Consider the following 26895-nt stretch of genomic DNA (forward strand, 5'->3'; position numbering starts at 1 on the left):
TCGCGGTTAAACGTCAGAGGCTGCGGGGTCACTTCCGCGTGCTCCCGCAGGGGCTGTGCGCGTGTGTCGTGGAGGAGAGGAGTCCGGGAGCTCCGTGTTTCGTACTGCTGGTGCATTGCGATGCCGGATTGTCTATCGTTAGAATGCAATGTGCTTTGTTTGTGAATTGGTTATATCGAATGATGCGAACTCTAAAATTAACGTCTTTTGGATATTTAAGATTAGCTTCTTAGTCGTATACTCAGACTAGGTTTTAAGTGTGTAATATGTTTTGCTTATAATCAGAACTGGTATTGATTACATTTATATGCATTTGCTGAGCTTTTACCGCAGTCAGTTGCAACAAGTTGAAGACAGCGTTTAACTAACGATGGTTCCGTAGATAGTGTGAATTGCTGTACTAAATTACTAGATCTGGTAAGAGTCAAAGGTGGATAAAATGTTGGTTTATGCTTGAAAACGCAGGGGCATTTTAAAGATGGCGCTCTTATCGGTTTTTTGAATGAATTCTGGAACGGTTTCTGACCGCTACTCAGTCTACCTCTTGTGTTCCAGTTATAACCCGTTGTGAGTCGAGCGTCCTGGACACTGATTTGTTCCAGTTAACAGCAAAGCTGTGGACAACTACCCATTCCACAGTCTCGGCATGGCTCTAAGATACACAGGCTTAACCAGACACCAGCAGAACGCTGTCTTCTGACGGACTGCACACACATGCCGCTTATGACAGGAGCGGGATCAGCTGGTCTCTCCCTTTGGTCCACAGGTGGTGTTCTTTGGAGCTGGACCCCGAGGCCGCGGTGTGTTCTCGCAGGCGCCTCTGCGGGCTCGCTGCGGTTGACCCACGAGGCTGAGCCGGACGGCATGCAGGTGGGTGTGTGAAGGGCTGCTGTGGGCCTGGTGCTGTGCTGCCCCGGTTCCCCTGCCGTCCTGCTGGCGCCCCTGGAGTCTGAGCCTGGGGCTTGTCAGGATGGCGGATAGCAGTGGGAGAAGCTAAGGCGTGACTGCTCGAGACTCGCAGCCCCACGTGCGATGTTCTCCCTACACTCGAGCCCTGTTTCCACGGAGATGGCGGATAGTCCAGTTCTGTCATCGATCTGCAGACAGGCAGAGCAAAGACAGCTGCAGCTTGATATTGTTCGGTGAAGCGAGCTCTTTCTACCAGATACTCAAAGCTGCTATAAAACTGTCAAACCCCTTGTCTGCAGTCTTGTGCAGTGAAGGTTAGGAAAAGGAATTGCTGTAAATGGTTTAGTTTAATTCCACACTAGAGGTAAAGTTACATAAATAATCATCATGAGTCCTTTATTTATGTAAAGGATAATACATGATGTCTAAGAGTTGTCATACAAATTAATTTCAACCTCTTTTTATTTTAACAGGAAGATAAAGGCATCTCCAAAGTGACACTGTATGTTGGACACCTTTAGATCGAAGGACACATGGGATTTTATTCCTGAAGTACATCAGGAAAGATTTGAAAAAATGTACTGTATCACAACATATTTAAGATGCATGCATATCACTTTTCACATGACTGAAGTTTACAAACAATATTCATTAGCGGTACGTTAAATCATTTGCAAGCATGTTGTCTGTCTCTGTTGTAATCTGTTACTGGAAGCTCTAGGTTTGCATGGTGTATTTGCACATGGAACCAAAACTAGAATCATTCCTAAGATAAGCCTGTATTCTGTAAATCTTGAAAAGACCCATATTAGGTCTTGTTAAACTAATTATTAAAGTAGATCAAATACGTAGCTGCCTCAGCATGCGTAGGCTGCAAGGAACATGTAAAGGCTTGTTCTGTGCTGAAGAGAAAAGAAACGCAACGTTTCGGCTGTGGAGCCTTCTTTGGGTATCGAAGGCTCCACAGCTGAAACGTCTCTCTTCAGCACAGAATAAACCTTTACATGTTCATTTTAATAACTAAAGTCTGAAGTTGTGTGGCTTGCACCTCTGTAAGTATTCAAGGTTAAGTTTAACACAAGGTTGTTTATTTTTGTTAATAGGTGGATACGGTTGTTCCAAGTGCTAGTGGAAAAAATCAGAATGATGACACCGGGGAAGGTTTAGTAGCATTAATAGTTCTGATGTAGCCTTTTTTCATGATAAAATTGAATTTAAAATCAATCTCTTGATGAGGAACTCAGCCAGACATTTCAGGGCTTTGTGTTTTTTAGTTGGCTGTAGAATAGAATAGACAAACCAGACATGATGGATTTGCCTCATAGTGGGTGTCCATGTGTCAAAGCCTGCGTCCAGTCACAACTAGTGGTAATTCAGGTACCTGAATGCCACAGAATTGGCTACGGGAGTGACCACCCAGACAGTGTGAAATCACTTAATTAGCTAAGCGGTATACTAATCACTAAATAACTTGCATCCCGACAGGAACAAAGTGTTGTACGTATCATCAGCACTGTATAGTGCATCAGTGATCTTGTCATGTTCTCCAGCGAGTCTTTGTTCACAGCTTTCTCCCATATTGGTTGGCCTTGAGTTTCACACCAGTACCAGAGAGTTTCTGGTCCCCAGCAGTGGTTTCACAGTAGTGCTTTGGGGACAGAAGGGTTATCGTCTGAGGCTCTACATTGACCTTCATGTTTCTCACTGTTTGATCACCTATGGGTGCTGTGGTGTATTTTATTTACTATCTCTTGTTTGTGTATTTGCTGATATTATGTCATCTTTGAAATTTGTGAATAAAAGTCTTATTTTTTTATCTTGGCCAGTTTAAGGAATTAAAGCATTTATTTAATCAGTTAATTCATTTCACTGTAGTTTTTCCCAGAGTTTTTGTTCCGGTTCACCGGTTATTATCCTCCCAGTGGTTGTAAACCTTCTTAATTTTAATGTCATCTGGTCGTGTCCTGAGCTGTGCTGTTGCTGAATGTGTGCTTCTGGATCCTAGATTTGAGATCTGACTTACAGCATTATATAGCTTACATCTGGTACGGCATACATTTCGTTACTTGAAAGTGGATGTTAGCCCTTCTTATATATATCACGACAAAGGTAAGGCTTACAGCTTTCAAATTATATTTCTCTCTTTATCTGATAATTTAGCAACAGGGATTCAATGAGTAATGCAAATTTAAGCTCTAGTTCAAACAGTATCCAGTTTTTTCCACTAATGAACCCTATATTTGGACAACTACGCAACACTTTTCGGTGCAGACTATACCTCACGATGTTACAGTTCCTGCATTTTGTTGGGACTCAAAACACGGTCCTAAAATCAACAACACTGAAAGGCGATCGGTTGCTCTGCGGCTATTGATCTTGTCTGTACGACAGAAGTACAGTATTGCGGTGTGCTTTGATCTACTGGGCATGCCTGCTGTTGGAAATGTGGCGCTGTGCTCAGACCCGGGTCTGTGTTCAGCAGGGCAGGACACTCACTTCCTGCCCTTGCTCACGGGTGGGCGAGAGCGACCTCGTTGCGCTGGGGATTATTTTCGGTCTGCGACACGCCAATCATAGCGCAGTATAGATGTCCAGGTAGTAAGGTAAGACAATCTGCTTGCACTTAGAATAGTCATATGAGGTCCAGTTTATTTTAAAAAAGACGCAGCCCTTGGGCATGAGACTCCACATTAAAACAACGTGAGCTAAAACGTTCAGTGCATTCCTTGAATTTCCATTCATACTGTAACCAGTCCGAAACGTTCAGATTTAAACTCAGTTACGTGCTTTTGCTGCGACAAAGCCCGTCATTTCTGGAATGTGTTTTCCGCAATTGTAAAATATTTTGCAAAGCGAAGACTAAAACGAGAAAGTTGTGTATTCACGTCCCTTCATCTGTCCTAACAGCAAGGACTGGGAGGGACTAGAGGAACTTTCTCTTGGCAAGTGATCGTTTAAAAACGTCCCAAAATCAAGTTACACCATTTATGAGGTGCATCATCATGGGCAAGGTTTAAATTAAAGTACTGTGGACATCAACTAAAATACTATAGTGGATAGATTAAGTTCTATTTTCATCGATCAATCTTGTTTTTCGTTTATGGTGTACGTCGACAGTCTATAAGGGTCTGACATTTGGATTTACCATTTTGAAGGGCAGAACTGCCATTGTAGTAACGTACTGTAGCATGCAGTTTTATCGTGTTCTGTTTACACAGCACCTCAGTATGCTGGTAATGTTTCATAATAAAATGTTTAAACTGCAATACCAATACACTTTTTAAACGTTGCATCAGGTACACTCAGAAGGTGAATATGACAGGTTTTAAAAGCAGAATCCATTTCATAGGGACAAAAAGTAAGCATCTTGTGGGATGGAGGTCAGTCCTGCTCTTAGTTTGGGTTCAGTTCCAGCTTGGGACACAAGATGAGTTTGCATATTATTCCCACAATTGGCACTGTGCGTTTTAATTAAGTGCTCCGGGTTCCTTCTGCAGTTTAAAGGCTTGCTGGCCAGTTAATTGCTCTCTTCACAATGCTACCAGGATGTGTGTCTGTATGTGCCCAGTGATTGACTGGCATCCTGTCCAGGAGTGGTCCTGCCTTGTGCCCTGCTGGGTTAGGCTGTGACACAGCAGGACAAAGCAATACACAGGTATTAAAAATAAATGGATAAAGTGAGCCTCTGAGTCAGCTATAAAATTGTTTCTTAATGACCATGCTTTCTGATGTTGATTATGGCATGGTACATATGAGAGAGGACGTCGTATCAGAATGATTTCTTCAGGTAGGTGTGTGTTTGAAATTATCAGTAAATGTTTTTTGTGATATGTAAACTTTTTTAAGTAGTGAACTACTTTGTTCAAAACTGGCAGAACATCCGTAAAAACCAAGATAGTTGGCCGAGCAACCATGGAAAAAAACTGTGGCTGGTTAGAATGAGTCATACAGGAAAATGTTCACTGTGTTCAAGAACTGGCACACTACTAAAATTGTAATTCAGTTTATAGCATTTCATATGTATTTACTTGAGTAATTTGGATAAAAAATGCTGTCTGGCTCTGATTAAAAACAAAAAAAAATAAAGGGTAATTGAACTGTTAGGCATAGATCTATTTCACTGCTGCAGTATGTCATATGTCTAGGAATTGCAGTTGAAACATGCCGATATTTTATTTGTTGCAGCTGAATGGCTATGTCATACTCATTAACAAATTGTAAACTTAAAGAAATTATTATATATTTAAAAAGAATAAGATTCTAACTGTCAATCCAGTTGAGTTAAAGTAATTCTAATTAAGTTTTAAAAAACATGGGTTTTAATAAAGTGTCTTTGTCATAATCTGGATGGCTTTAGAATTTTAAATGTGTGTTTTATAGATGCTATTTTTTTTATTTATTAGTTAATATATTTTTAAATATTTTTTTCCCAGAGATTGAAGTAGAGGTGTTTTGTGTTTTGATGCAGTTGAATCTTAATGATTTTTTACTAGTGCAATTGTATAGAACTACCTTTAAAAAGAACAGAACATCAAAGAATGGCCTTGTCTGTCTCTTTTAAATGGTAAAGTAATAAAGTGAAACATCTTGTCCATATTTTTCCATAGCTTTTGCTGGCATTAGGGCCTGGTATTAGATATCTATTTTTTTTCTCATAGCCTCATGTTTGTTACAGTATTTTAATGTTTTGATTTGCCAATAAGATGTTTAAGCATTGAGAATTATAGTCTAAAGATTGTTAGGCTATGGTAAAAAACAATGCCACTGATAGTAAACAAAAATGTGAGAGAACTTCCTTAGCATAAGGTATGTAGGTAGACTAGACAGTCAAAATGTTTTTGTTATCAGATGATTCACCAAAATGTGTTATGGACTGAAGAGAAATAGGTTTGTTTGCTAGATATTGTGAGAAAGAAGGTGGGTTGCTGAATACATGACATTTCAATAAGTAAATTATTCCATAATCTGTAATACAAAACTGCATGAGTATTCCTAGTTGGGACAAAGAAGATTAATAAAGTGCTTTGTGTATCATAAGCCTTGGATAGGTGTGTATGCAAATAATTTAGAAAAAAGAAACCACCTGGCTCAACCGAATAAAAACTACTTACCTGATGGCAGTTGAAAGCAAATGTGAATTTTGCAGTAATTCCCTGTATAGTTATCTATTATATGAGGCAAACATGCCCATGCACATTGAGAATATAAGAAGGGTTTCAAACAGGAGGAGGCCATTTTTCCCACCTAGCTCATTTCTTTTTATTTAAGCTAATATTATTTTTTGCTTTAGACTAAGAATAATAGTGTCCTTTAGGACAATCCTTCAGTGTATCTGAATGCTAGTGTGATTCCAGGAAAGCAATAAATATGAACTTTTAAGTTCAGAATTTAATTTACTTATTATTTAGTTCAGTTAGTTCAGATTTATTGTGTTTTATTCCATAGTCAAGACCAGTGGTTTGTTAACTTAAAGGTCTAAAAGGCAGATTCGAAAAAGTGATTATTCCCAAGAAAAGTGTTACAAGTTTTGTGAGAGAAGATGTCTGTTTGTCAAATGAAAGAAAACCCTTCTATTTGAATCCCATTCCTGATGAAAAGAGCCGTTTTTGTTAATGATATTTAAGTGTTTTACAGACAAGGCCTACTTAATGTAGCACTTCAGAATTAAAACAAAAACTCAAGCTTTTGCAGTTTTGCTTCAGGCTCTTTTCACACTGTTGGCTCAGTGAGCCTGTCCTCCCCAGGAGTTTACAACTGATGATTTTAATCTTTCCACTCCCTTCTGTGGCTTGCAGAAATGCTAGGGAACTATTTCAGACATGTTTTCATTTTTCAATATAACACTTATCATAGTTCTTCTCAACAAGATAAAAGAAAATTCTCAGGCTTTCTTAAGGTGATTGCAAGGAGAGATCTCTCTTTAAGACAATAAGTTTGGTGTTGGGTTTTTTTGGGCAGTTTTTTTGTGACTTCTCACGTGCTCTGCAAAACACTACCCTCCATCTTCCATAATGCGTGCTTGCTTTGTAGCCAGAGGGAGTCAGCCACGCCCAGCCTTCTGCTGTACACACCCTTTCTAATGACTAATCCTTTCTAGTTACAAAATCAGACATGGGGATTTTACATGTTTTACATGTGCATTTTGCCGGAGAAGACACTTTAGTGTTATTCATTGATTTTCTGAGGTGTTATTTCCAAAGAAAAAAAAAGACTTGTTGGGAACTAGATCCCACAGCAGCTTTGTGCTTCAGGTGTAGCTATTTCTCCCATGTAACCATGTGCTTACAAGTGCTGTTGTGCACTAGACTGTTGTGTGTCAGGTAAGGAGGCCACTCTCAGCAAAAAGTGGACAGGGACCACCAATTATTGCTGAGTCTTATACAACCATAATGTGTCATAGGATCGCTACAGGTCAGCCTGTGCTCTCTACACCATCTCAAGGTTCCAGAGTCCGTGTGGTTTCCATCCACATAGAATAAAAGGGACTCTTTTGTGACTGACAACAGCTTATATTTAGGAAGGCCCGAGCTTCTTGTCGAGAGGTGACCCAAATCTTAACACTACATGTGCGTATGTGCTACTGTGTATACGCTACATTTTTGTTCAAATGCAGGACTAGAACTGTTTATTGGTCACAGTATAGACTTTTATCAGTCATCTTATTAAGTTTTAGTAATTCTTAGGATAAACACTTATAGTTTGTCATATACCTTTAGATCTTTTTTTTCAGATGACTTTAACCGTAATATAATACAGTTCAACAGTAATTTGTATAAATAACAATGAAAAATATACTATTGGAAATAGGCATTATGAAAATAGAGAATACAAGGAATAGACAGAGCATGATAATCAGTAATTAAAATAAAAACCATAACCCCCAAATTGTAAAGATTTTGCCAAGAATACCTCTGAGTGGCTGGTATTACCAGTTAGAGGCCCTGAGTTCTTAGTTCTCTGGCACAGCTTTGGTGAAAAGAGTAATAAATCAGACACACTGGATTAAACAAATACGTATTAATATTAACACAACACAAACTAAACAACAAACAACATAAACATACAACATCCAAGTTACACTATTTACAAACAAGGTGTCTCGAAGGCCTACTTTATGTCCTGACCAACCAGAATCCTATATAATACCTAACAGGCACAAAAATAGAGATAATCTACCTACTAAACCAAATAGAATAAAACGTAAAAATGTCTCTCTCTATAAACCCGTTTTTGTAAAAAGTCATGTAATTGTACCTAGTGACATTTGATGTGTGTGTTATGAATAAACCACACTGTTTATTCATAAATTAGTAATCCATAGTGGTATAGCTTGCTGCATTAGGAATATTTTAGGTTTAATTTAACCCAGTATTTAATTCAATTCAATTAAACATACTGCATTCATCCATGGGGGGGCAATTTAAGAGGACTTTTAAATCAGGTATTATGAGAGCATTTCTCTGAATCCCTTTGGATTCCTCTAAATAAATTTAGGGAGTGTTCAGGCAGTTTTCCTAAATAACAGCCACCAATGAAGACCTGGTAAAGTCAACCAGAAAGCTGTTTGTTATTTCAATAGCTGATCATGTCAATGATCATGTCATGTCATGTCATTTGCCAAACCGCTTTATACCATACGGTGTGATGGAATGCCGGAGCCTACCCAGCAAGTAACGAGCACAAGGCAGGGTTCACCCTGGACAGGACACCAGTCCATCGCAGGGCAAGGGTAAGACAATCACACATGGGGACAGTTTGGAGGCCACGGTAAAGGCCGAGGAGGGAAATTTGGCCCGGACAACGGGATAACTCCCTACTTTTATCAAGAAATCAGGACCTCGGTTTAACGTCTCATCCGAAAGATGGCGCCCACTACAGTATAAGGTCCTCACTACTATTCCGGGCATCGGGACCCACACAGACCACAGGGTGGGTGCCCTCTGCTGGTCCCACTAACACCACTTCCAGCAGCAACCATAGCCATCCAGGTACTGACCATGCTCAGCCCTGCTGGGCTCCAATGAGTAGCCAGTTGAGAGCTGCAGGGTGATATGGCCGCTGTGCGACAATGATCATTACAGTACCAATTGTTTCCAATTGATTGCATTGCAGATTCCCAGGCTGACTGACAGAGCAGGGCCTCCTGTCAAGCTCTTGTGTGCGTTGCCATGACCCAGCAGGAGTGGGATGAGTTTGGAGAGAGCCTGGAGAGCGCCCAGGCCTGGATGCAGGCTATCCAGGAGAGGCTACAGATCAGTGACAACACCCAGGGCCCCAGGACAGAGCTGGAAGCCAGGCTCAGAGAAACGGAGGTGAGGAAATATTGGGGTTCCCCAGAGTGGGCAGAAATCAATATCGCCTCTTCCTGACCTACCGTAATACTGAGGTGTTCCCTGTCGCATAAAGACTGTGATCTAAAAGAGCTGGGCATGGACAATTAAACATTACCCTTCAGTGAGATTTAAATTTATTTGTGAATATGTCTTAATTAGCACCTTTTACCGTTCTTCTGATATTTTTGTTTTTCATTGTCCACTCTCTTCCCATAATTGTCAGTAAGGTGAGTTTCAAAATATATTATATATTAATGATATTTTAAACGGTATTGTTTATAGACACAAATTTTTTAACCTTACTGCATATATGAACCACTGGGGTTACAAATGTGCATTGCTGGTGTGATGAGCAGTTTGTGCACTGCAGCCTGACTATAGGATCCCGTTCTGTGGAGTTCTCAGTGGACAATTCTGATGAAACGAGCTGATCGTACCTGAGGTTGAGTGTGTCGATTAATCTGCAGTTGTTCTCCTGTTTTTTTTTCAAATTAATGCACGGATCTTATAATCCTAGAGTACTCAGTTCTGCCCACCGTCCATATCTTTCGCTTGGATTATCACCTGAGACACAAGCCAGCTGAGCTGTTTCAGTTATTTAAACTCCTGCCAAAAGCGCCCAACAATCACTCCTCTCTCAACGTCACCAAGGTCTTCTCTTTCAGCTATGTAAGCCTTAATCATACTCTAAGTAGCCTAAGATGCAAAGCACTGCAGTGGCATTTGAGCCAGACCTGTGTGGAAGCCCTTACTTTCAATATACTTAGTGTCCCTCATTTACTGAAGTGTTTCTTTTTTGTTGTCCAGTACTCAATTTCTAGCACTTCTTACATGGGCTGTATATAACAACACATCCTTTATCTCAGCACTTGTCTTTAGATGGCAGTTTAATTAGCTTGCTAAGGTACTTATGTATTTGTTGTAACAGAGAATATATGAGTCGCAGCATGAAGGCAGGATGAAGATGGACAGGGTACTGGTGGCAGGAGAGGCTCTTCTGCAGTGTGGGGATGAAAACACAAAGCAGGAAACCTTCACCAAGCTGAAGGAAGTCAAAGACCTGTGGGAGGAAACATACACATATATCATCCACTGTCACAGGTACTGTAGCAAATACTGTTATTCTACTCTGTACCAAAAATCCTTTTTTCAGTGAGGCTACAAAATGTGTTTGGAAAACAAAATTCTCAGAATCTTGTTGCAGTAATAATGGATGATGTGTTGGTGATAAACTAGTTTTTAACTGGATGCTATACTTAGGTATAGCACAGCTGTACTGTGCTAAGGCCAGTAGAGTAGGTTTTCAGTTTTGGATAAACATATTTAAATGTATCATGTCCTTTTTAAGCACATAAACAGCGGTCACTTCTACATACTAAATCATGCCTGAACTGAATTTATTTTTTAATATCTCTAAGGCCAAAAAAAGGATTGTCTAAACACTCATGCAAGCACAAAGCAAGAGCTGGCCATACAATCTCAGATGGAATCTTGTAGGCTTTATTTTCACAGTTCTAAAACTAGAAGGGATATTGACGTTTAAAGAGGAATTTCTCTGACCCGCCAAAGCACTCGTACAGACCAGTGAAGGAGGTGGTGTGTCTTGCTCACCCAGTGCTGTCCTGTCCTGCTGCTTGCAGCCGTATCGAGTGGGTGTGGCTGCACTGGAGTGAGTACCTAAAGGCTCTCGAGGAGTTCAGACAGTGGTTGGCGAAGACCAGCAGTGCCCTGGAGTGCCAGCTGGAGGTGCAGCTAGGTGTCCAGGAGAAGCTGTGGCAGCTGGACCACCACAGGGTCCTGCTCAGCGACACTGAGAACCAGGCCCTCCTTCTGGAGAGGCTGATGGAAGAGGCAGCCACCCTACACAGCCGCACCCAGGACCCCACCGTGGGAGAAGAGGTCCTGAAGGGCCTGAAGACCAGCTATGAAGACATCAGAACCAGAGCTCAGGTCAGTACTGACAGGCCATTTATTTTCTTAGTCTGCTTGAAAGTACAGTTGGTAAAAAGTATTTACACTACATTAATGCAGTGTAAATTTAATTTTAACTATAACCAGTGCTGCAGAAGTACTCCACTGAACAGTCCCTGTGTTATTGTTGATTTTGAAATTGTTCTCATGGTTTTACTTGTGTTGCTTCTTCTTTCCTTCAGGAAAGAGTGCTGCTACTTACGAAAGTGGTAGAAGAGCACCAGCTCTATCAAAGCCTGGCAGAAAAGTTTCGGATGTGGCTGTTATCTAAGTGTGAAGAACTCAGCTGCTGCAATGAAAAGACAGAGGATGGGACAGAAGAAAAGCTTAAGGAACTGGAGGTATACCTGATTAAAGTAGTAGTAAAGGTAGAGGACTTCATTGCCGTATGTACGTGCACATTGGAATTCTTATTCGCTCTGATCTCTCGGGACATACACAGTACAGCAGACATCACCACACAGTGTAGACAGTATATTGCAACATAATAAATAATACAATCAGAACAATAAAGAAAGTAAAAGAAAAAAACATTAGACCATGCAAAAAGTGCATAGTGCAGAGGTGCATTGAGTCTGAGTCATTGCAGTTAGTCTGTTGAGGATGTGCACTGCAGTAGGTTAGAAGCTGCTCTTGAGTCTAGTGGTCTGTGCTTTAATAGTGCGGTACCACTCGCCAGAGTGCAGGGGGAAGAACAGTTTGTGGCTGGGATGGTTGGGATCCTAAATGATGGATTGGGCTTTATTGGGCTAGGACTTCTAGCCACTTTCTTAAAAATCATTACATCTCAGTGTCATCATTTGTTGTTTTTTTGTATTCTTGAGCAGGCTTCCACCTTCTGAAGCTCAGATTGAAATCATTTATACATCGTTGTCTTCCTTGAGTGGCCAAGCAGGCTGATGTCCCTCTTTGTTATTTTTTTATTTTATTTCATAGGAGCTTTACAGAAGTGTCAACAGGGAAGAGAAAACTGTGCAAAAGATCGAAACGTTAGCTGAGTCTGTGCAGGCCAACACTTCTCCGCAGGGCTCCAGGAGGATCGCCGAAGAGGTGGAGGACCTGCGCCAGTCCTGGGAGAGGCTACTGCAGAGCTGTGTCCACAAGCAGGAGAGAGCGAAGGTCACCCTGCAGTCGCAGGTGGAACACATGGCTATGGCCAGCCAGCTTAGAGAGAACATCGCAGAGCTCTGGAATCGGGTGCTGGAACTCAGTCGGCAACTGGAAACCCAGGATGGTGAAAGATCCGAAGAGCAGATGATGGTCACGTGGAGAAGATATACGGTGCATTTTATGGAATAGTGTTTTTGATTTATAGCTTTTTTTCCTCTCTCTCTTCGGTGCCATAAATTCTTGGAATTTCAGTTTTTTAGCTGTCAAGTTGAACGCATGCAGGTGTTACCAGGGATGTTGTTTCAGGGTAAAACAGCACCATGTTTAAATCCCCAAGGGAAAAAAGGAGCATTATGGTAGTACTATACTGAATGTGCAATGAGATAAAGTTGGATTTTTTTGCAGCCCAACACAAAATTAACAATTTATCAAAATATTACAACATATGCAAAAAGTAAGATGTTTTGTGAGGACCAGTTAAGGTTATTCACTTTTGGAACAGAACTCACAAGAAGTGTAAACTTAATCAATCTTGATTGTCTTTTCATTATATTTTCAAAAATGGTTAGATGTATGTGAAATTCTGAAGAAATTATTCTAATTTAGTTCTTCACTGTGTATTTTTTTAGTTTTTCTTGTGTTCTTTAGCTCAACCCTGTTGTTAATTGATTCCCAGGCCACCAGAATGGCTCTGGCGGAGGAGGAGCCCAGTATTGAAAGGCTGAAGGCCCAGTTGAAGGGGTTGTTCAGGCTCTCCCAAGACACAAAACCCCTGTCTGACGAAGTCCTGGCTGTGGTGAAGGAATATCAAAGGTGAACAGTTGTCTGTGAAGGATACAGACTCAGGATCACCTCTTGGCTCAGATGTACAGTTCAGGAAAAATATACTGCACTACTACATCACTTTTTACATTCTGTTTCTTCATGACTCTTCATCTAGTTTTAGAAATGAAGATCTGCAATCAGTTTTCTTCTATTTTTGGAATGGAACATTTAAGATTATTCCATGAAACTGTTCAAAATGGTTAAATGGTTAATGCTTTAATGTTTATTTTTTAAGTGTTTTTTCCATTATGTGCATATCTGATGATGTGGTTATCCACACTGCCTGCTTTAAGCCTCTGATTTGTGGGATCCTTTCAGCGTGAAGAGCAAGGCGTTCCGGCTGTCCTTGGAGATGGAGGCCAGCCTGAGGCACGTTCTCCAGAACCCTCTCCGGGACTTTAGTCAGTGGAGTCCCTCGGTGACCAGGACTCTGGATGCATCCGCAGATGTTGCTGACAGCTCTCTCATCAGTGTGCACTTGCGGAACATTGAGGTAGAGATTTCCGCACCCTTCTCAGTCTGTCAGCTCATGGGAATGCAGTCCAGGAGCTGTGTGCTACAGGAACAGGAATGCTGGAGATGCACTGAATGGAATGCAGTCTAATGATACCTTCCAATGTACTGTATTAACATATGTCCTCAGGCATGTGTTGCACATCATTCCCTTTCTGTACTCATTGAGATTTTCTTTAATTGACCTCACATCAAGATAATTCTACTGTATCTTATCTCCTTTTCTAGCTCTATTTGAAGTTTTAAAAATGTTTTGGGTTAATTAGGCACCCTGCAGATTTTCCTTCTGAACTGTGTTTTTCATGTTTTTTTTAAATAATTCTTTCAAATATAGACTGCTCGGTGTAAATAATATTAAAGCAAATTTGTTTTGTGAATGGAAATTTATGGGAGAGGCTTGTAAATGTTCAGAATTGTTTTTTGTTCTGTATCTGATTGAGCATGTTCAGTCTAGTTGAGCAGCTTAAGTATAAGAAGATTATTTCTGAGAAGAAAAACATCAGCAGACTGTTTACACGCAGGCATGACAGACTCCCAGCACTTTTGAAACTTGATCTAGCCTTCTGTCATTTAAAATAAGCATTTTTGTCCCTGGAAAACTTTCCTAAGGGAAATTACTGTAATTTCTGGAGACTATTTTGTCTATAGAAGTTTAGATTGCAGGATGTTTTTGCTATACTGCAATATGTAACACTCTCGATCTTCTTTGCATAAGTTGTGAAAGTTTTCTCAATAAAAGAGCAGCTTTTTTTATTGAAACAGGAGAATCAGGACTTTAAAACTTTGTAATACAGTGTTTTCTTGACGTAAAAAAGCTGTAAACCTAAAACAATGTTTTTTAGCCACTGCAACTGCAAAAAACACAAGGAATAAAAAAACAAGACTACTGTTAACATAAATGAATGGCTCCTTTTATTCCATACAGGAGCTGTTGTTACAAAGCAGCCTGCTCCAGCAGCAGCTGCGTCTCCTGCACAGTAAGCAAGACTTGCTGAGCAGTGTCTTCAGTGAAGAGAAGGCAGACAGCCTGCGACTGGAGCTCAGTGAGGCTGTGAAGGAGAGAGAGCATCTTCACAATAAACTGCTTCAGAGAAACAGCGAGCTTCAGGTAGAGGAAAGCAGCCACAATTGTATCCTATAGCCTCATCTCTGAAAAAAGTCTCAAGATTAGAGCATTGTTTTTACCAAGAGCGCCCTCATGTGTTCACATTTCCTGGAATGAACATTTCAGACCATTTCAGGCCAGACATTTTCAGATCACATTACCTTGGCTGAGATATGTACACGTTTCTTTGAGGGCCAGAAACAGCATTCCTGAGATATAAATGCATTTGGAAGAAGGATAACGTTTTCTTGTCTACATAGTTGTTTTAATTATTAAGTGGAAAATACTATATGTACAGTATGTAACATTTTCTCAGGACATTGATTGTGGGGATTAGTGAAATAGGTCGTACATTTGGTAATTTTAAAGAACTGTTATCAACAGTTGAGCTTGATAAGAGAGCTGGTAGTTATGTAAAGCACTTAAAAAAAGTGTTGCTGACATTTTCAGTCTATCAGAATTGAATTCCTGATTGTTTTATAAATCATTGAAAATGTCACGATTGTTCTGTTTATAGCATTTTTGTCTTTTTAATGTTAAATTATTCAATATTTCTTTTGAAGGGTTTAATGTTGAGAACAAAAGATATTGATGATAATTATGGGATTATTCTGCAAAAGCAGGCTGATATCAGAGTAAAACTTGCTATTGGAGATGAGCTGCAGCCTGATGTACAGGCCAAAACAAGACAACACAACCAGTTACAGGTGAGCTTTTATGTCACTTTTCATTTCAAATCAGTTTTCTGTGTTATTATGTAGCATGAGATATGAATAAATCATGTTTTCCATTCACTTATTTTCACACAAATATCTCTTGAGTGAATTATTTTGCAGGAAAAATTTCCCTGTTTTGAGAAAAATACCTCTTTGTATAATGTGCCATCACAAATAAAAAACATCTTTTTAAGTGTGGTCTTCTTTCACTTTTTTCCATGTTTACTTACTTAAAGACAAGCTTACAATTAGACCATGTAGTGCCATCATTAATTCAGCTGCCATATTAGTCTAATAAAACAATTAACATGCTCAGCAATAAAACCAGATCTGTTAGTGAGGTGTAAACTCAGTAAATTGTGGGCTATACACTTCCATACAATCAGTGGATTATTTTCCTCAAGTTTGTGCAACATAATATCTCAGCAAAATCAGATGTGTCTTATTTGCATCCATTTTATTGTATAGTTTTTGGTTACTGCTTATTCAGTTTTACATTTTAAATTCATGGAAAAAAATGTAAATTTAATTACAGGCAATCCAAGAGGATTTAGAAGACGTCAAAACACATATTGAAGCATTAAAGAGCCAGTCTTCCTCAAACCCAGGTGACAAAAACAAGATCAGCCAGCTTTTAGCAGAAAACAAGGCTCTTTCTATAGCTCTGCAGGTAGGACCTGTCACAGGTTTACTAACCTAGCCTTTCAGCATTTATCAAGGGTCAACTTAAAAGGGAAAGCATGTGCAATTGAATGAGATCACATATCAAAACATAAAACAGCAAATTGGCACTGAGCTAGGTTCCTAACCAGAACCAGACTTACATTACAAACTCAAGGTTTTATACAAAACTGAATTTAAAAAACAGGTTGCATTTATATAGTTTTATAATTTATTCTGTATATTAAAATACTAAAGTTAGTCTTCAGTTAAGAAAGGTTATCATTGATCTTCTCTTCTGATGTAATTATTTACAGGTGTCTTTATACTCACAAGACATACAAGTGTCTTTGTATCAAAATATGTCTGATTTTAACTGTTTTGGAAACCTAGGAAATTCTAAGTTGTTGACTCCTGCATTATATTTCCTGTAATTCTTTTCAGGATAGGATTTTGGCAAGTAGGCAAAATATTTGGGAGCATAAAAATTTCCATGAGAATCTACAGAGTCTAGAAAAGTGGTTGATGATAACCAGGCAGAAACTGGAGTCGCACGGCAACACGGAGGAGCACTGGAGTGCTGACCACCACAGAGCCGAAACAGAGGTCAGCCGGTCTCACTGTGAGGTTCACATGATACCGAACAAACTTAATATTCATCTTGTTTGTTTATTCTATTTGAATATTGTGTAAATAAAAGGAAAATAGACTTCAGCTGTAATTATGACAGAGACTTTGTCTTGTTTCGATTTTGAAAGCAATGCATACATTTTTCCCATTGTTTCCTGAGTATATTGGTGTTTGAATCCACGATGTACAGTCTTGTGGTCAATTTCAAATTGTTGTTGCAGTGGTTCATAATTAACAGTCTCAAACAAATTGTCTTTGTAGTTAAACTGTGAGCATCTTATATTTGTTGTTGTCTGTTAAACCCAGTCATGACTGGCAGCACGAGCTTGAGATTTTCCAGGTTTCTTTGGTGACAAGGAGACCAGGAGTGACTTGGGCGGGTAGCAGTTGGGTTAAGTGCCGAACCTGAGGGAGAGCACACTACTCAAGTGTCAGGATGAGAACCCATAACCCTCTGGCTAGAGGCTTAGCTCTCTGTCTGTAGCTCTGTGTATTGTATAACAAATAATTGATAATTTATGGTTAGTTGTGTAGTCCTTCAGAGCTGTTCAGTGCAGGCTGCAGCAGCTGGTTTAGGCTGGTGTGCTTTTGTCTTCTCAGAAAGTCCTTGCTGAATTCCCCGAGAGGGAGATTGAGCTCCACCACCTTGAGGCACAAGGAGAATCTGTTCTAGCAAAGACCTCACCTGCCGGCAGAGAGCTCATCTGGAGTGATCTGGAGCGGCTGAAGGAATCCTGGAGAATCCTCCACACACCGAGCATGACCCTCAGCAGGCAGGATGGCTCTGCTTCTTCTCTGAGGTTATCATACTGTCCCGGTTCCTTTCAGAATGATTCACTGATATGGAGTTTCTCCAAGAATGTGTGTAATTAAAACTTAAGTAATTTTGGAATGAAACTGGGACGTTATGTCTTAACCTACTCACTGGATGCCCATTTTTTCTGAATGACGAGTACTGTATTTGTCTCAGTTTACCATTCAGGAGGCTCAAAAATAAGGTAAAATCAATACTGAAATTGCAAGATTCTTACATCTGCTACTCCTGACTGCATTTCCAGAATAAGTGATTTGCTTGCACCCGCAAGAAGAATGGCTCCAGGGAGAGAGAGCCCTGATGGAGCAAGGCCAATAGATCAGAAGTATCTTTCAGCGCCATCACCTTCAAACAATGGCCAAGAGGTACAATATGCTATGGGAGCAGTCAAAAAAGACAAGGTGGTAATGATATTGTGGTATTTAAAAACTTTATTTTGTGATAGTTTTCACTGTTGCAGGTGCTCTTCGCAGACCTTTATTTCCACTCACTGCCTGGGTTGCATAAGGGTGTGGGTCAGAAAGTCTTTATATTGCCCCGATCTTATGTTTGTCGGCAATGGCCCTTTCTTAGCTGCTGCGTGGACATTTATATGAGAATTACCTTTCATGACCCTCCTTTATTTGGTTGTGGCTGCGATGTAGGAAGGTGGCGCAGAAGAGCAGAACTCGGGTTCATCAGGGTTTATTGTCCTTTAATGGTTAAAGGGTGTGTGTGCTGAGAGAGACTGAATGTAGTAGCAGCTTGCAGTCCAGGAGGTTGAGAGCTTCCCCATGCATATAGGGGAAGAGAAGAGAAATAATGCTGAATAAAAAAATGTTTTAAAACCCTATAATCGTAATAACACCAAATATAGCACACACTTAAAAAATATGCAAAACAGATATATTAGAGAGATTGATGGCTCAAGTCTGATGATTCTTTTTACTGTGTTTCATATGATGTTTTTCAGGAGGTCTCACAAGAAACCCCAAGAAATGTTGACTTTATTAAACTACAGAAAAAGTTTGAAGTATGGCTGCAGGGTGAAAACCATAAACTAACCAGGATTTTAAGTCGAGGAAGTTTTTTGAGTGGTAAAGAATTGAAAATCAGGCAAAAGGGTCTTAAGGTAAGCCAGTTTCCCAGTCCTCAGGTGAATGTGCTTAAAGACTAGTGTGTTCTTTCGAACAAAAATATAGCATTAGGATTTAAGTTAGTTTTTGTATCTATGGCTATCTAAATTTTACTGAATGATTTTTTCTAAAATAATCTATTATTATTTTCTAAAACCATACTCATTCTGGAAGGTCATTCAATAAGTTAGTGACAACCGTTCCGTCTAAGTGGTGAAAACTGCCCAGTCCATCACTGGGGTTGCCCTCCCATCCATACAGGACATTTATGACAGGCGGTGCTTGAGGAAAGTTCTAAGCATCATCAAAGACCCCACACACCCCAGCTACAGACTGTATGAACCTCTACCATCTGGAAAATGGTACCGGAGCATTAGGGCCAGGACTACTAGACTCAGAGACAGTTTTTACTCCCGCACTATCAAACTATTAAACTCCCAGCCTCTCTCACCTATGATCTGAACCTCACAGTGCCTTCTTTCTTACCAAAAACTCAAACACACATTGAAATCTACCTCTACCTCACATGTCAAAAAGCTTACTCCCCATAATTTTCTATCCTTTATTTCATTCAGTTGATGTATGTTTTTGCACATCTGATGTTTTTGCACATTACCTGTTACCTTTTATTGTTTTGCACATTGACTGTTGTTGTTTTGCACACTGCCTGTTGTCTCTGTCTTTCTTTTACTATACAATTGTATTGTTGTTGTTTTTTGTACTACTTATCATCTGAGAGCTAGCTAAATAGCATTTCGTTATACTATATACCTGTATATGAGTATAATGACAATAAACTTGAACTTGAACTTAAGTAAAAACTAAATTGTTATTTTGGAATGAAAAGCAGAAATGTACTTCGACATTTCAAAATAAGGATGCTAGGTCATCCCTGTGGATTAGAAAACACAGTTTAGGAACCCCAGCTCTGGATGAAGGCAGCGTCCCAATCTGAAACTGAAAGTCCTGCGTCGCTGCCTTCCCTTGTCATGCGTCCTCAGTACAGACGTCTGTTTTCCACACGCAGGATTTGCATTCTCATATCGCTCATGGGCAGAGCCTCTTCCAGCAGCTAATGAAGTCCTCGGGCAGCAGAGGTGTGGGGGACACAGAGCTGGAGGAGCTGCGGTATCGCTGGATGCTCTACAAGTCAAAACTGAAAGATTCACGAAACTTGACAGCAAGTGTCGGGCCCAAGGTCAAGTACAAAAACAGAGAACCCCTTTCCTTTGGGTTACATTTGTAATATATTGTTTTAATATAGATATGGAAGTTCTTACTTTTTTACTTTGATGGCGAAGAGGCTTGGTTTGCAGAGAACTCAGTTCCGAGTGCAGTGTGTCCTGGACAGCGAAGAAATCACTGTCTCAGTCTGGGGTCTGTCGTCAAGTAATTGGAAGTGGGGTTCTCAGAACAAAAATATATTAAAAAAACACTGCTGCTAATTTTTGTTTTATACATTGCCAAATAAAAAAAAGAACAAGTAGCATAATATCAACCATAATACTTGATGATTATAAGAGCACAAGTCTTTCAGTGTTTACTTTATACACAGATGTGAGTGTAATCACAATATTGGGTATCCTGTCATGTCCTTACAGAATGTGATTTATTTAATTGTAATATATTATTACCAATGATACAATGTCCCAGTTTTTGTAGTAGTTGAAATTTTAAAGTGATCAAATATTTGCTGGCAGTCCTGTTCTAATGCTTAGGAGCCATTTCACAGCCACAAGGTGGCACCATATCACACTGCTCTAATGATCAAATCGAGGTCAGCTTTAATCCATGCATAAGATGCTGGCCTTGTGTTTAACATTGTCTTTTCCATTTTGAATACTTCTGTGTTTTCTCTTGGAGATCTACTGAATAGCCTGAACGTTGTTTTACAGGATGTTGGTGCTCTTGATGAACCGATCAGCATTCACAAGGTAGAGTGAACCAGTTTGAATAAATACAGTCATTCCTGTATGGGACTGATACCAGAGCATGCAATGAATTCAGTAGTGGAGTGAACGCTTCACTGGCCCATGGGGTTTTGTTTGCACAAATCTGGCAGGGGTCACTGGCCTTGCAGTCGCGGTGCCCTCCGGAGTGGGAGTTCTTCTGGGCCAGTGACCCGTTCCACTTTGCCAGCCGGTTGTCTGGCGCAGTTCCCACTGACGTCACCCACTCCTGCGGTGAGCCAGGACTCCACAGGGGCTGGGCGTTGTGCAGAGCCTGGATAGGGTGCTCTGGCCGCCGCCTGGTTCAGACCCATGGCAGCCAGCGTGTGGGGCTGACCCCGTACCCCGCTGTGGGCTCGTAGCTGAAGCCCAATAGGGAGTCACAGTGTTTTTATTCCATTATCTGCACTTACGGGTCCTTGTTGCACGTTTTTAGAGTTATGTTTTGTTATTACATAAAAATAAAATACATGTTTGACATTTTTTTTAAAAAGCCACACCAAATTTAGGTGAATTTAAGTCAGAGTGCCAATGCATGAGGCCAAGAAATTGTATTTATATAGAACACATGAAAGCAGACGGTTTCAAAGTTAATGTCCGCTGCCTACTTTCAGGTTGTTGACACTTGTGGGAGGTCATGCAGTCTGCTGTCCAGTAGAAAATAAACTTAATTTAAAGGCACAGTGGGCAGCTTAGGATTAGGAAATGTCAAAGCTCTGCGTTAATTCTAAAGCCTTCCAGAAGTATTCGCTCAGTGCTCACAACAGGCAGTGTAAAAGCCATTCATGGCAGGTTACTTGTGTTGATGCAAGAATTCTTGAGAGTTTGCATCATGTTATACACTTCAATAATCCATCTGTCAATCATTAAAATAATCAAAGTGCCATATTAACTTTCCACCTGGATCAGCAGGGGTCTGGATGTGGATATTTGCCTGTTATGCCTTCTGGCATGTAGGGGCAGCAACATCCTGTTGCTGTTTCCGTAACATTGTTTTACGGGACATGGTTGTTAGCCTTGTGCCCACATGGCACCCGATGTGGGACATGAACCCACTACCCTGAGATTATGAGTCTCATGCTCTCCCAACAGCCAGTCAGGGCACTTCAGCAGGAGTCTAGCAGTTTAAAAATAGAATAGTTTAAATATAACATCACTTTTCTAGCCCTATACAATTTCTTGCATTAGGAATTTGTCTTTTCACATACCCCAGCTTGCTCTCTATGAGACACAGACAGGGAGAGATGCTTGGGGTCAGAGCACAGGGTCATCCATTGTACAGTGCCCCAGAGCAGTTGGGGTTAAGGGTCTTGCTCAGGGGCCCAAAGGAGTAGGATTCCTCTGCTGGCTGCAGGATTTGAACTAGCAACCTTCCAGCCACAGGTGCAGATCCTTAGCCACAGAGCCACCACTCTGCCCTGGTCCAATATCGTCCGATTTTACTTTTATTAAGTTTCTGAAGAAAAGAAGTTCTGTACAAAATCAACTGCCATTTTTGTGTGTGCTTTTTGAAGAGTAGATTTTGGAGTAGGTAACTATTCCTTTTTTTGCTAATGCAAGTCTTTGTAATATACAGCGTAGGAATCCTTAAGTTTTCGTTCAACAGATGAGATCTGAATAGCTTTGTTTTGAAAGCGCACTTTCAAGGTATTATTGCTTGTATTGGTGCATTTTCTATCTATTATTCTGCCTTGGATTATATATTTATATCTACTAATATTTTCTGTCTGAAAAAGACATTTAATGATTTACTACAAGCACTGCTCAGCTAGAACAGCTATTAATATATAACTAGTTATTTAATTTTAACTTTTATTTTTTTTGTATTGTGGTTGTTTGCCTTAATAATTTGCAAATTCAAACGCTTATTTTGTTAACTAAACAATTAAGTTTAAATGAGCTGAGGACTGCAAAATAAGGGACACACTTCTTTTGAATCTTTAAAACATAAACCTGGAAACCTGTTAATCTGTAATTTTGCAAGTGGTTAGTTATTTTTCTCGTGGTTTATCATATAAATGCAAGTCAAGTGAATATTTTAGCTGAAGTGCAGTCACTGAATAAAATTAATGCATTTCACAGAGCTTTTGCTCACTGCAGATCTGCCGCCCCCTCACAAATGTCCTACATAATGCACAGCTATAGCAGAGGCGTTGATGGAAAGTGGCTCATGATATTATCCAAGGAAATTGCACTCTTTGCATTCAATTTTACCTTGTGAAATCATGGACTGGTAATAGTTTTATGTAGGCGTAAATCGTTGCAAATATAATTTTTACTGGCTTAAAAGTATCTGAGTCTTGCACACTTTGGTGCACTGATATGTACATTATTGATTTTATATAGAAATATGTTTCTAAATTGCAAAAATGTTTCTAGAACTTTGCTAATAGTATGTATTTTACAAAACCTCAGATAGAAACTTGGAAGGATATTTATCATGGAGAAATAAAGTTAACTAGTGTTGTAACACTGGCAAATGTTTTTAATCTGTTCTTTTTTAAAATTCTATATATGATATTTCTTATAATTTCTCATGGAATTTACTAAGACTAGTATACATCTACAAACCCGCAGAGAAAATGTGAGGGAGCTGTCTTTATTGAACAAGGGATGATTAATCTGAACTGCTCTCAGAGCGCTCAGTGCTTTTTGAAGGTTCTCTGACTGTAGCCTCTGCCTGCCGTTTTGCAGAAGCGCTCTGGGTTCTTGTACAGGGTGTGCTGTGCTGCCCTACCCCTGCAGCTCCTGCTCCTTTCCCTGCTCCTGCTGGCGTTCCTGCTGCCCTGGGGTGACGAAACTGCCAGCAGCTGCTCCCTGGCCAACAACTTTGCCCGATCCTTCAACTTGATGCTGAGATACGAAGGACCTCCTCCAACATAAGGGAGTATCACAGTCATGGCTGATCTCCAAACATTATGCACTGATCTTAGATAAAGCAGCCAGTCAGAACATAGAAAAATGCTTTCATATTTGTATTTCATATTTGAATTTTTCTTCTGAAAACTACATTAGTCATGAAGCCAGAAATGTAATATGCATCAGCAGCACTCAGTTAATGGAACTGAGCAATAGGCCACCTGCACGTCATGTATGTTTTGGTCTTTCCTGATAAAGCAAAGCATGTGTGCTGCAAGTTGACTGCTGACAAGAACAGGGTTCACGAGAACTGAATACAACATTTTTAACTAAAACCATAGTAGAGGCCACATTCTCTGGCTTAGCTGTAAGAACAGCTACATTACAGAACATAGCTCTAATGTTCACACTTTTTCTATACACAACAAAATTGAAATGCTAATTTCAGAGAGGTTGAGACTTAGAATGTACAGAAATACAACTTTTTGTTATTTTGATCTTTAACTGTGCTGTTGATATGCTATGCTATGGATAAGAAAACCCATATGCAGTATTCAGAGAACTAATGAAGTACAGTATATAGGTCCTTGTGATAAATAACCATGACAATTTTACTAATTTAAGCAACATAATATTCTAACTATATTACATTCATTGATTTTTTTTTTTTAATTTTGGCATCATTGATGGAGTATTCATTAATCATATGTATCTTTGACACTGTTAAAGTGAATAAATTACAAAGTGAATTGCACAGGATAAGCTATAGTCCCAAAGAACGTACTCCTACTTTTAATGAGTTAGAACAAGCAGAGCTCATTCATAAATAAGCAACACACAGCATGCTTCATGACTAATGCCATCTTGAAACGTATGCATAAGTAACTATACATGTGATATGCCTTTAAATAGTTTGCTAAATTGTTGTCCCACATAGGTGGGATAAATGAAATCAACATTACTTTAATTTTTATGTTTTTTTATTCTTTTACATTTCACTTTGTATTCTTATCATTCTAAACATTGTCAGAAAGACCAGATGAAGGCATTGCTTTGTGTTTTATATCTTAATAGCCTTTATAATTTTATAAGTTTATCTTGAAAAGTTTTCACTTTACATTCACCAAGCAAAATATTATTTTTGAAAATATTGTGTCATGAAACACTCCTGGTAGTAACGCATCTCCTAGATGTATTTTGTTTGTTGTTGTATAGAAGTGAAGGTCTTTGTGTAATCTGTTCTTGACTAAGGTACTGTATAAGTATAGTTATGACAAAAAAATAACGAAAGAATTTCGTTTTTGACCAATTTTTATGAGGCCTTTTGATATTTCTCCCCATGTTCTATAACCCAGCTTGTCATGATAATTACTGGGATACTGAGTCTCCAGTACTGGTTTCAACAAATACTTATTTGTCTTGGGGAAACAAGTCATTAAAAAAATGTATCAGTTCTCCTGTAATGTGGTTATTGAAGGGTGGTGGTAGTCAAGGAAAATTCAAGAATTTGAATTTTTGACTTTGATAAAATTCACTCGATAGAGCTTTCTGTTGTATAAAAATGACTTCTGAATTAGATAACAGCATACTGCAGTATACCTAATGCAGGAGGTATGACATCTTTTCTGCAAAGATGGGTTTAAGTGACAAATGAACTTCAGACCTCTGTTGACTTTTTTCCCCTCATGTGACAATTGCCTGTCTTGTAGTCACCACCATTAACTACACTCATTCTTGTTCTTTCATGTTCTTCTTCCTCATTTACTGTCTTGTTCATTATCAATTTCTGCATGGAGCTTTATGAAAATATTAAATATAGTTGTACCTTAGTTCAGGTAGTTCTGCAGAGCTTACATGATATACAGCACTGTAATAGTTTGTCTAACATGATAATTCATATTTATTTAGCAGATCCATTTTTAAGGAAAATCTGTTGTTACTCTCATGAAGAATTGCATATGTGTATTACTGCAGTTTGTTCTGTGTAATCATTTTGATTTGATATTCATGGAAACAACTTCTTCTTAACTTCACTAGGGATTTGTTTAGCAAATCCTCCTATATGAAGAACTGCTGTTGAAAACTGTGGATTATGGAGTAAGCCATGTTTTTAGAGAATGGATATTCTGTACCAGTGTCTGTAGATATTGGTGATACATGTTTACCATGACATGAATATATATGTCATTATTCGCACAATCAAGGAGTTTCAAAATGTAATTTTTTTGTCAAATATTATATTTTACTATTCTATTAACTAAAAACTGAAGCACTGTTAGCAGAACACTTTTAAAAATGTATAACCAGAATATGTATTTAACTCGTATTTTTATATGATACTTTCAAAGATAATAAATATGCAGTATGTGTGTATAAATCCAGACTGCTTCAATTAAATGATGGTGTGCCACAAATATTTGCCTGTTGTTTCAGCTGTCATGAATGTCTCATGAATTTAATGTACCAAGAGAAGGTCATGCTTGAATGCAGATTAGTTCCTCGTCTGTGATTGCTTACCTGTTTTACTATGGTAGTAAATTATGAAGTGAAAGAGAAGCACTTTAAAGGTGCTTCTGCTTGACCATGAAACATGTATGTTCTGATCGTCTTGCTCAGGAATAGTCACCTCATTTAGTTCAATGGAAAGAGGAGTTTTAAAAACAAAACAAGAATAAAACAAGTCTGACAGGGTGACGTTCCTCAGGCATTGAATCTGAAACCAAAAATCTAACCTCTTCCGCTTGTAAGTAAGGGAGGGTTTCATTTCACTTGAATGCATGAAACCTGTTGTTTCAACAGTGTAACTAAAAACAATGTTAAGAAATATCTTTTCTATTTTTTATTTATCACTTTCTGTTTTGAAAGATTATAATAACAATGAAACAAAACAAAAATGTACAAAACAAGGAATTATTTTTCCCTGAGGTGGAAGCAGAGGAATGTGCAGGGCTTTAATAGTTAATGTGATTTAATTGATTAAATGGATCAATGTTCACATAAAAATACTGCATTGTATCTGATGGGGTAGTAAAGCGTAATGTAAGCCAGATAAATTGTGCAATAAATGCATTATAGAGATCCTAAATCGTTTTGTATTATCAACTGAAAAGTTAAACCAGAAGTTGTCATTGTTTTGTTTTATCAGTAATATCTGAGATGACATTACTGTTAAAACTAAGCCATAAACAACTGACCTAAATACATTTATTTTTATTTGGATTCATCATTATAATCATTCTATTTGTGTTGTCCTTGGGATTCTGAAGGCTTACCCTGTACAGAACTGTTGTGTCTTTTTCAGGGTAGGTTTTCATTAGCTTAAAAAAAACATTGCTGGAAACTGTTGTACAGAGAAGTACAAAATGTGATAGCATTAAGGGAGACCA

The 26895-nt window shown here is 39.1% G+C and overlaps 1 protein-coding gene, 1 long non-coding RNA gene and 1 other non-coding gene across 4 annotated transcripts; all 3 read left to right on the forward strand.

Moving 5' to 3' along the window:
* Positions 1 to 45: 45 nt before the first annotated feature.
* LOC148827909 (uncharacterized) lies at positions 46 to 2769 on the forward strand. The gene is made up of 2 exons (XR_016091621.1): positions 46 to 870; positions 1383 to 2769. It is a non-coding gene; the product is annotated as an uncharacterized LOC148827909 (long non-coding RNA).
* LOC148827910 (small Cajal body-specific RNA 13) lies at positions 920 to 1186 on the forward strand. The gene has a single exon (XR_016091720.1).
* Positions 2770 to 3395: 626 nt separating the features above from the next.
* Positions 3396 to 25923, forward strand: syne3 (spectrin repeat containing, nuclear envelope family member 3). Of its 2 annotated transcripts, none has more exons than XM_088925697.1 (18): positions 3396 to 3512; positions 9022 to 9221; positions 10171 to 10343; positions 10883 to 11192; positions 11396 to 11554; positions 12150 to 12494; positions 13000 to 13136; positions 13467 to 13641; positions 14587 to 14769; positions 15330 to 15473; positions 16018 to 16152; positions 16587 to 16748; positions 17373 to 17572; positions 17831 to 17951; positions 18539 to 18697; positions 19729 to 19904; positions 20597 to 20635; positions 23345 to 25923. In XM_088925697.1, exons 2-18 carry the CDS (start codon positions 9078 to 9080, stop codon positions 23499 to 23501), a joined length of 2919 nt encoding a protein of 972 aa, XP_088781823.1. In that variant the 5' UTR covers positions 3396 to 3512; positions 9022 to 9077; the 3' UTR covers positions 23502 to 25923. The 2 variants fall into 2 exon arrangements, with proteins under 2 accessions (XP_088781823.1, XP_088781822.1); XM_088925696.1 differs by having other exon boundaries at positions 19729 to 19899.
* Positions 25924 to 26895: the final 972 nt, after the last annotated feature.

The sequence above is a fragment of the Atractosteus spatula genome, chromosome 9 (genome assembly GCF_055471065.1).
Source record: "Atractosteus spatula isolate fAtrSpa1 chromosome 9, fAtrSpa1.hap1, whole genome shotgun sequence".
Lineage (NCBI taxonomy): Eukaryota > Metazoa > Chordata > Actinopteri > Semionotiformes > Lepisosteidae > Atractosteus > Atractosteus spatula.